Source organism: Buteo buteo, chromosome 1 (assembly GCF_964188355.1).
Source record: "Buteo buteo chromosome 1, bButBut1.hap1.1, whole genome shotgun sequence".
In the NCBI taxonomy this organism is placed as follows: domain Eukaryota; kingdom Metazoa; phylum Chordata; class Aves; order Accipitriformes; family Accipitridae; genus Buteo; species Buteo buteo.
Genome location: NC_134171.1, coordinates 3,274,156 through 3,283,466, shown reverse-complemented (window position 1 = coordinate 3,283,466; position 9,311 = coordinate 3,274,156). Strand labels below are relative to the sequence as shown.

Genomic DNA, 9,311 nt, shown 5'->3' with positions numbered 1-9,311 from the left:
CCCCCCCCCCGCCAAGCCGAGGAATAAATGGGCTCGGGGGGAATAAATGTCTTGTGGGGAGGGGGTGTCTTGTCCTGAGGGAGGGGGGGGTCGTGTCCTGTGGGGGGGGGCTGTGTCCTTGGGGGGGGGCTGTTTTTCGGGGGGGGGAGCCGTGTTTCGGGGGGGGGGCCCGTGTTTTGAGGTGAGGGGCTGTTTCCTGGCTGGGGGGGGGGGGGGGCTGTGTCCCACGGAGAGGGCTGTGTCCTGGGTGGGGGGGTCCTGTCTCCTTTTGGGGGGGTTCTGTCTCCTTTTGGGGGGGTCTTGTCTCCTTTTTGGGGGGTCCTGTCTCCTTTTGGGGGGGTCTTGTCTCCTTTTTGGGGGGTCCTGTCTCCTTTTGGGGGGTTCTGTCTCCTTTTGGGGGGGTCTTGTCTCCTTTTTGGGGGGTCCTGTCTCCTTTTTGGGGGGTTCTGTCTCCTTTTTGGGGGCTTCTGTCTCCTTTTGGGGGGTCCCGTCTCCTTTTGGGGGGGGTCCCGTCTCCTTTTTGTGGGGTCCTGTCTCCTTTTGGGGGGTCCTGTCTCCTTTTTGTGGGGTCTTGTCTCCTTTTTGGGGAGTTCTGTCTCCTTTTCGGGGGGTCCTGTCTCCTTTTGTGGGGTCCTGTCTCCTTTTGGGGAGTTCTGTCTCCTTTTGGGGGGGTCTTGTCTCCTTTTTGTGGGGTCCCGTCTCCTTTTGGGGGGGTCCCGTCTCCTTTTTGTGGGGTCCTGTCTCCTTTTGGGGGGTCTTGTCTCCTTTTTGGGGGGTTCTGTCTCCTTTTGGGGGGGTCTTGTCTCCTTTTTGGGGAGTTCTGTCTCCTTTTGGGGGGCTTCTGTCTCCTTTTTGGGGGGTCCTCTCTCCTTTTGGGGGGTTCTGTCTCCTTTTGGGGGGGGTCCTGTCTCCTTTTTGTGGGGTCCTGTCTCCTTTTGGGGGGTTCTGTCTCCTTTTGGGGGGGTCTTGTCTCCTTTTTGTGGGGTCCTGTCTCCTTTTTGGGGGGTTCTGTCTCCTTTTGGGGGGTCTTGTCTCCTTTTTGGGGGGTCCTGTCTCCTTTTGGGGAGTTCTGTCTCCTTTTGGGGGGGTTCTGTCTCCTTTTGGGGGGTCCCGTCTCCTTTTGGGGGGGGTCCCGTCTCCTTTTTGTGGGGTCCTGTCTCCTTTTGGGGGGTCTTGTCTCCTTTTTGGGGGGTTCTGTCTCCTTTTGGGGGGGTCTTGTCTCCTTTTTGGGGAGTTCTGTCTCCTTTTGGGGGGCTTCTGTCTCCTTTTTGGGGGGTCCTGTCTCCTTTTGGGGGGTCCTCTCTCCTTTTGGGGGGTCCTGTCTCCTTTTGGGGGGGTCTTGTCTCCTTTTTGGGAGGTTCTGTCTCCTTTTGGGGGGGGTCCTGTCTCCTTTTTGTGGGGTCCTGTCTCCTTTTGGGGGGGTCTTGTCTCCTTTTTGTGGAGTTCTGTCTCCTTTTGGGGGGGTCTTGTCTCCTTTTTGTGGAGTTCTGTCTCCTTTTGGGGGGTCCTGTCTCCTTTTTGTGGGGTCTTGTCTCCTTTTTGGGGAGTTCTGTCTCCTTTTGGGGGGTCCTGTCTCCTTTTTGGGGAGTTCTGTCTCCTTTTGGGGGGTCCTGTCTCCTTTTTGTGGGGTCTTGTCTCCTTTTTGGGGGGTCCTGTCTCCTTTTGGGGAGTTCTGTCTCCTTTTGGGGGGCTTCTGTCTCCTTTTGGGGGGTCCCGTCTCCTTTTGGGGGGGGTCCCGTCTCCTTTTTGTGGGGTCCTGTCTCCTTTTGGGGGGGTCCTGTCTCCTTTTGGGGGGGTCTTGTCTCCTTTTTGGGGAGTTCTGTCTCCTTTTGGGGGGGTTCTGTCTCATTTTGGGGGGTTCTGCCGTGCCCCCCCCCCCCCCCCGCACTACATTTCCCGCCAAGCTCCCCTCACAGCCTTCCCTTTCCCATGATGCTTTGCGGGCGGCGCCCTTCGGCGCCATGTTGCCGGCGCTGAGGCGCTGCCGCCGAGCGGGGCCGGTCCTTGGGGCCGCGCTGGGTCCCGCCGTCCTACCGGGACCCGGAGTCGTTCCCGGAGTCGTTCCCGGTCCCGGTCCCGCCTGGGGGCCGCGGTTAATCCCGGCGCGGGGTCGCAAAACGCGGCATGACCCCCCCGCCAAGTCCAAGGCGTCGCGGCTGAAGGTGCCGCCGCCCGTCGACCCCGAGGAGCTGCTGGTGGTCATCGAGCGGTACCGGCAGCACCGGCTGGTCCTCGGCGCCCTCCGGTACCCGTCCGGGGAGGAGGGAGGGTTACGAGGCCGGGCCTGGGGCCGCTGTGGGGCAGGGAGGGCCGGGGGGGGGCTGGCTGTAGCTCTGGGCAGGGGGCTGGGGAAGGTTTGGGGGGCTGGTTTTGGGGCAGGGAGCTGGTTTTGGGGCAGGGGGCTGGGTATAGGGCTGTGGGGCAGGGTTGGGAGGTTGTCTGTGGCTCTGGGCAGGGGGCTGGTTATGGGGCAGGGTATAGGGCTGTGGGGCAGGGGAGGGGTGGGGGGCTGGCTGTGGCTCTGGGCAGGGGGCTGGTTATGGGGCAGGGGGCTGGGTATAGGGCTGCGGGGCAGGGGAAGGTTTGGAGGGCTGGTTATGGGGCGGGGGGCTGGGTATAAGGTTATGGGAGAGGGTTGGGAGGTTGGCTGTGGCTCTGGGCAGGGGGCTGGTTATGGGGCAGGGGAGGGGTGGGGGGCTACAGTGGGGCAGGGGAGGGTTGGACTTGTGGCTGTTTGGGGCTGTTGTGGTGCAGAGGTGGGTTGGGGGGCTAGATGTGGGTCTGTGGGGCTTGTGGCTGGCTGTGGGGCAGGGAAGGGTTATGGGTCTGGGGCCACTTTGGAGCAGGGGTGGCTAGACCCCAGGTTACTGTGTGGTAGGGAAGGGCTAGGGCAGTGGGACTGGGACTGCGGTGGGGCAGGGGAGGGTGATAGTGGTGGGGCTGGCTCTGCTATGGGGCAGGTTTGGGAGAACCTCCTAGGTGCCCAGCCCTGGGCAAGAGCTCAGCAGCCTCCCCCCGGTAGGGCCGAGTTCAGGGCTGAGGTGCTGCAGAAGAAGCGGGAAGCGCGGCTGTCCCAGGAGGACTCAGCGGAGCTGACAGAGGAGCACCAGCGCCTGATGGCCTGGAACGAGGCGGAGAATGCCCGGCAGCGGGCACGCAGGTCAGCCTGGCCCCACACAAAGTCGGGAGGGGGCCGCTTCCCTTCATGGCTTTGACTTTTGCTCGTGCAGAACTACATTCGACACCCGGGTCGGTTAGAGTCAGGCTCAATTTTTACAAAGACACTTGACCTAAATTTTGACCTTTTTAAAATAAATCTGCATGCCCAGAGGTCATGTTTCCAGCACCTCCTGCTGCTGAGGTGTAAGTCACCGAGCTCTGGAGCTCTGGATGACTTCCCGCTAAGTTTCTCCACGTTCCCTCCTGCGCCGCTCCCAGGGAGCCATCCTCTGGTCAGACATGGGAAGTGTGTCAGTGCTTCCAAGAAAATCAGCATCTGTTGAATCTCAAAAGTGGGAGAAGGTTAAAGAGAAAAGCCCGGCTGTCCCGTCCCCACCAGCTGTCCCTTGGCCCGTCACAAAGCACTCGAGCTTCCGCATCCACGTCCTGCCAGAAGAATCGCGTGCTTTGACTTGAAGCTCCTAAACCCTGCTAGGTCTCAGGTCCACAGCACACCTGTCAGTGCTGGTCTGTTTGAAAGCTTTTGTGTTAACTTTTCTCTCCCAGGAGGGGAATTCTTTTCGTCCCCACACTGGGGACAGCAGGGGCTCTCTTCCCCGGCACCACTGCTCTGCTCCTTTGCGTTTGTCCTGTCTGCGCTCAAACTTGCAAACTCGGTGGCTTTGCATCCCAAGGGATTAGTGTGTCTCACCAAAGTGCCACCTGGCAGAGCGTGAGCATTCACCAAAGCCTTGTTGTTTTGTTTTCCTTTCCGTATGGCAGAGAGGAACGAATTAGGAAAGAAGAGGAAGAACAGAAGAGGCGGAAGTTACAGGCTGCTGAGAACAAGGCCAGACTAGTGGAGGCTTTCCTGAAAGAGAAGGAGAAGGAAGTTCTCCAGCTGCAGGTAAGAGCAGCTGGTGCCTCCTGGGAGGAGTGCTGCCAGCAGGGATTTGATGGCAGCCTGTGGGAGCAATGTGGAAGCCGTAGGCTTATTTTCCTGAGATTTTTTTGTGTTGGTAGCTGGGAACACAAGTGTTAGCACCTTCCAGGAGTGTTGACAGCGTGTGGATGGGATAGAGGTTGAGTGAGAGCTCTGAAAACAGGGTGGAATAATCCTGAGTGAGAAAATAAAGGTTTCCTCGTTCTGGACTTGGCTCCTGCTGAGATCCTGGCGATGCTGGTGCCATCTCAGGGTCTCTTGGAGATCCATGAGCTCTGTGGGCACCAGCAGCTCCTGCGTTGCCCATAGTGACTCGTCTGCTAACGTGCGTTAAGAGCCAGTACTTCTCCTTCGTTCAGGAGGAAGCCAAAACGTTCATCACTCCAGAGAACCTGGACGCGCGGATCGAGGAGTGCCTGGACAACCCTCGCAACTACAACTTCGCCATCGACAAGGAGGGGCGGATCGTCAAACGGACGGTGTTGTCTTAACGGTGCTGGCCTGGTTTCTGCCCAGAGGCTCTGCTTACAAACTGGTTTCTTTCTTTTAATGTATAAACGGCCCACAGAATTGTTGGAGAAAGCCTGCAGGTCTGGCTGTGGTTCTTCTGAAGGGTTAGTGCTTGCGGGAAGGAGCTCGAGGGAGAAACTCGGGCTCGCAACAAGCGGCAGAGGCACCAGCAGTCTGTCTCAGCCCTGCGAGGCGGCAGCGAAGCTGCTGGTGTTCCTGTGCCTCTTGCTCTGACTCTCTGTGATTCCACCTCCCACGTGTTTGGATCCCTCCTGCTTTCACACAAAGCGTGTAGCGGGGGGAAAGCAGGAACGGTCCCAGGCAGATGCTGGCTCTGAGCTCCCCGGTGTAGCCCTGGCACTGTTTGCATGTCGACCCCTCTAGATGCTTTCAAAAGAAAACGAGGTCTGAACGGCTTTGTTGGAAATGCTGACCCTCTGCTTTTTGTTGTTGGGGGAAAGAATTTGTTGTTCCTCTGGTTTCTGCCGTGGTGGAGGGACCCGTCTTTCCTGTTCACGCTTTAAACCCTCCTTTGCACATCTGTTGGTGTGGCTAAATGAGCAAATGTGCAGAGGATGCCTAAATGATAGTGGCTTTATGTGTCTCCTTTTCTATTCCCCCCTTCAGCCTTATTTTACTCATCCCCTGGGGCTTAAGTTGTAGATAATTCTGTAGTTACTCTGGGTCCTCTTTGGCGCTTCTGGCTTACTGTGGTCTCGCAGACCAAGCTGCACTCTCAGCTTTGCCCCAAACCCGCTGGTTTGGGGCTGCCCGACACCAGCCTGGAGTTTGCTGTGGTTCAGCAGAGCCCAGGCGCACTGACCACAGGTCCTTCTGCCCTCCCTCACACGGATGAGACACCAGCTGCAGGAATTAACCTTAAATCCTTGCTTTTTATTTATGCTTTCCTAAAAATAGCTCTTTCTCTCCAGCCAGCCCTCCTGAGACTGCACCTAAAGCAGGCAAGCGCACAAAAAACTCAAGACTTTTTTTTTTTTTTTCTGTACAAGCTTTATTTCTAATTAAGATCGTCACTTAAATCTGAGTCACAGACCTTGACTTGTCTGTTCTCGGCCTGATGTGAGGCTGGTACAGCTCGATAGATAAGGGATCCTGCAGGTTCTTCTCTCCCGGGTGGTCTATGCAAACAGCATTTCTTGGTCACAGGATGAGTCAACCACACAGCCCTCTGTGTGGGGAGAAAAAGGGGAAAGCACGGCGTGAAATGAGATGGCACAAACCAGCCCTCGGAGAACCCCCACCTGCTGTTTTTTAATCGCATCGAGCGAGATCGTGTTCACTTGGTGCCCTGTAGCTCCCCAGGATTTGTAGCAGGATCTCTGGTAGCATCTAACTTAGGGAGGAGGCTGGGTTTTTTGGAAAACCATCATGAAAGCAGGAGGGGGCATGGGCTGCTGTGCGCCGCAGGAATCCTACCGCTTGCTCAGCCCCCTCAATTTGGTTGCTGTCTGCTTTCTCCCTTCCCTTGAAACCACACGGTCTGTTATTGTCTTCCCTGGGGTCAGGATCAAGTCTGCCCTGAGTTTGCTGGCCCTGGTGGCTGTTGGGGAGATGGACGGACAGATGGATGGGACAAAGAAAGTCCCTTGGACAACGTCCCTTCTCCCACTTCTATACCGTAACTCTGAATTCCCCCTCACGTGTGTGAGGACCCCCATGACGAGGGTCCCAAAAGAGACGCGGACCCAGCGCTGCCCTCACCGCTGCTGCAGCAGATGCCGGGGGCCGCACAGCTCCCTCCGCTACCACCGCAGGGTTTGTGTCCCGACTCGCAGGGTGTCGGCAAGAAGTTTTCTTCCTGGCACCGCAGGGTTTCGGAGGTGCCGATGTAACAGCCCAGCTCTTCTCCGCAGCAGATGTTGGGACCGAAGCAGTGGCCCTTGTTCCTGGGACCGCAGGGCATGCACTGCTCAGGGAAGAAAGGTGCGGGGAGAGTTAGCAGAGAAAACATCTGGGGTCAGGTTGAACCTTTCCCCTGGTCCTTTCCTCCCTCCTGCCGGCATCTTCCCTGCAGAAGCCCTGGGAAGTTTGGGAGAAGGGAAGGAGGGGGTTAGGAGGTCTCCCGGCTGGCAGGGACGTACCTTCCTGATGTCCATGTCCAGGACGGCGCGTTTTCCCCCGATGGGGCAGTTCTGGATGTAGCAGGCGGAGGAGAGAGCCAAGAGCCCCAGGAGGCAGACGGCGAGCGCTTTGCAGGGCATGGCTGCGGGGTCCGGAGATTTTTCGGCTTCTCATCCCAGCAAGCGGTCGTGTATATATAGTGCTGGCTCCTGCTTACGCATGCCGGCACCGGCGTCACCCATTTCCCTTAAAAACCACAAGGCATTGCTTTCCACACCAAAGGGCTCTGCTAATAGCCAGAGGTCGAGGACGTGAGGTCAAGGCCAAGGTGTTGGTTTTCTCCTTGGTGATGACTCCGACGGCGGGAAAGGGGAAACGTGCGGAGGCTGCGGATGCTGTTTGGGGCTGGGGTCCCTTCTGTGCCAACCCCTTAGGGCTGCCGAGCTGTGGCTTGTCCCACCTCGCCGACGTGGGTTGGGTAGGGATGAAGGCAGGCATCTCCGTGGCCTGGTGGGACGCGTCCTCCCAGGAGCGGGGTGAGCAGGGGCTTTGTGCGTCCCTTGGCTTCAAATCCCAGCTGGTGGGGGGGGGGGGAACCAAACCAGTATCGTCCTCCAGGAGCATCTGGGGTGGGAAACGCCGCGTTGGTCCTTTCCACCCATCTCTGCCTGGCCTTTGGGGGATGCTCAGCGCTGGGCTTGTCCTGCTCTGGGATGCTGGTGACACCGAGCCCATCCTCGCCTGCTTTTGTCTAACAGCACCAAGGCAGCCTGAAAACACCAAACCTCATCGGCAAAGGCCTGAAAACCCAAATTTCCCCGTTGCTTTTGCCCTGGAGCTGCACATGGGGGCTTGAATGTGATGCCCTGGACCATGTACGTCATCAGCAGGTGAAGGACCCCCCTGGAGAAATGGCACAGAGGATGGGGCCGAAGGCTGATGCAATCATGCAGAGTCCTGCTCACCCTGACCCCTTGCCTTCGTTATGGCAATTAAGAGCTTCCTGCCTTGAATAAATTCCTCTGCTGCGGACAAATCTTACGTCTATTGAGACCATTACCCCGGTCCCTCCCTGCGCCTGCTTAATTGGGAATTAGGCAGCCCAGGGCCCGAAAGGCATGACCTCTTCTTGTCCCCTCTGCCTTGCTTCGAAATCTGCCACTTAGCGTGGCCGGCAGGGAGGGCAGCCGGGTCCGTGTCACCCACCCGGGGTCGGGCAGCCTGTGAGTCCTGGTCCCTGGTGGGGACAAGCCAAGTGCTGGGGTCCACGTTAATGGGTGGGAAACGGGGCTCGGCATCTGCTGTGTGACATCCTGCTGTGGCGTGGGGTGGAGGGGAAAATCGCCATCTCAGAGCCCCTACAGCTGGTCTGGGGGTGCCTGGACCCCCACGGGCAGGGTTGGGATGCGTCTCGGGGACATAAGTGTGGATAAAAAAAAAACAGTTATCAGCTCCTGGTGCTTTTTGGGACCTCGATGCCCTGATGCGGAGGCTCCTGTCAGCCTGGAGCATCATCCCAGCTCAGCCTCGTGTCCCCGTTGCTGCAGGAGACGTTGGGGGTCACATCCTGCATCCTGGGATGGGCTGGGCTTAACACCCCAATTTCTCCATCCCATGCGTGTCCAGTTTAAAGTCAGTCACCCATCTGTGCTGGCGTTGCCCCTTTCCCAATTATTTTGGGGTGATTTTGGGTCGCCCACCTCCCCAGGGCTGGGATAAGATGCTCATCGCAGGGACCAGGCGCTGGGTTAATCCTGCACCCCCTTTCGAGGTGCGGGGAGCTGACGCGGGCAGGATGGGTCCCGCTGGCGTGGAGGAGCTCCACCTCCTCGGAGGTGCCACCTCCCTCGGGGACATTATAAAGGACGAGCTGTCCCCCACTCCGCGGTCAGATCCCAGCCCGGAGAGAGCCCGGAGCAGGGACCCCACCAGGGTAAGAGATCCATTGAGAGGGTAGGGAAGGGGATTGGGGTAACGGTACCCCAAATTTGGGGGATGATGGTGGAATAACCAGGGGACTGATCATGCCCATCGGTGTCTGGAGGGGACCAGTTTGGTAAGCGATGGTGGGGAAAGGTGAGACCAGCCCTGGGGGGTTGTATAAAGCTGGGAACCCAAATCTTTCTGCTCTTGGGATTTTTTGGGGGTGGTTTTCCTTACTTTTTATCATTTTTAGTAGATGCTGCCTGTCATGCCACTTCCTGAAGGCAACGGGGACCCGAATCTGCCCCAAAGAGGGGTCTTGGCCAAGAGGTAACACCATGGTGGCACCCCCAGCCATCCCCAGTCTCCCAGGGCTGAGGGTGCTGGGAGGGTCAGCACCCATGGGTGCTGCCGGCGCTCCTGGGGTGGGACCCAATGGCCACATCCCAAAGGCCAGCTCTGCCTGGGCTTCTTTCCCTTCGCGCTGCAAGGATGGGGCCAAATCCTGCACCCAGCCCAGCAAAACTGCTGCGGATGGGAGCCAAACCGCATGGGGCTGGATGGGGATTTGGGGCGGCAGGGGGGTGGGATGAAGACCACCCAACCAACCTCCAACCCCCCCACCCCGCTATCCCTGAGCCCCAAATGGGTCCCCTGGAGCCCCAGAGCCCTGGCGACCCATCCCCAGCACTCC

At 58.4% G+C, this 9,311-nt stretch overlaps 2 protein-coding genes across 2 annotated transcripts; one reads left to right on the top strand and one right to left on the bottom strand.

The window, feature by feature from the left end:
- Positions 1-1,940: 1,940 nt before the first annotated feature.
- On the top strand, positions 1,941-4,687 carry MRPS26 (mitochondrial ribosomal protein S26). Its single transcript, XM_075045537.1, has 4 exons — positions 1,941-2,245; positions 3,023-3,160; positions 3,943-4,066; positions 4,462-4,687. The coding sequence occupies exons 1-4, from the start codon at positions 1,962-1,964 to the stop codon at positions 4,591-4,593; spliced, it is 678 nt and encodes a 225-aa protein (XP_074901638.1). The 5' UTR covers positions 1,941-1,961; the 3' UTR covers positions 4,594-4,687.
- Positions 4,688-6,246: 1,559 nt separating this feature from the next.
- Positions 6,247-6,834, bottom strand: LOC142039264 (neurophysin 1-like). Its single transcript, XM_075045796.1, has 2 exons — positions 6,715-6,834; positions 6,247-6,539 (listed from the first exon to the last, which is right to left on the bottom strand). The coding sequence occupies exons 1-2, from the start codon at positions 6,832-6,834 to the stop codon at positions 6,270-6,272; spliced, it is 390 nt and encodes a 129-aa protein (XP_074901897.1). The 3' UTR covers positions 6,247-6,269.
- Positions 6,835-9,311: the final 2,477 nt, after the last annotated feature.

Bases quoted from the DNA above. Each gene is read 5' to 3' on its own strand.
- MRPS26 (XM_075045537.1), top strand. From the start codon at position 1,962: ATGTTGCCGGCGCTGAGGCGCTGCCGCCGAGCGGGGCCGGTCCTTGGG. The intron at 2,246-3,022 runs GTACCCGTCCGG...TCCCCCCGGTAG, and splicing joins CTGGTCCTCGGCGCCCTCCG to GGCCGAGTTCAGGGCTGAGG. The intron at 3,161-3,942 runs GTCAGCCTGGCC...TCCGTATGGCAG, and splicing joins GCCCGGCAGCGGGCACGCAG to AGAGGAACGAATTAGGAAAG.
- LOC142039264 (XM_075045796.1), bottom strand. From the start codon at position 6,834: ATGCCCTGCAAAGCGCTCGCCGTCTGCCTCCTGGGGCTCTTGGCTCTC. The intron at 6,540-6,714 runs GTACGTCCCTGC...TTCCCTGAGCAG, and splicing joins TGGACATGGACATCAGGAAG to TGCATGCCCTGCGGTCCCAG.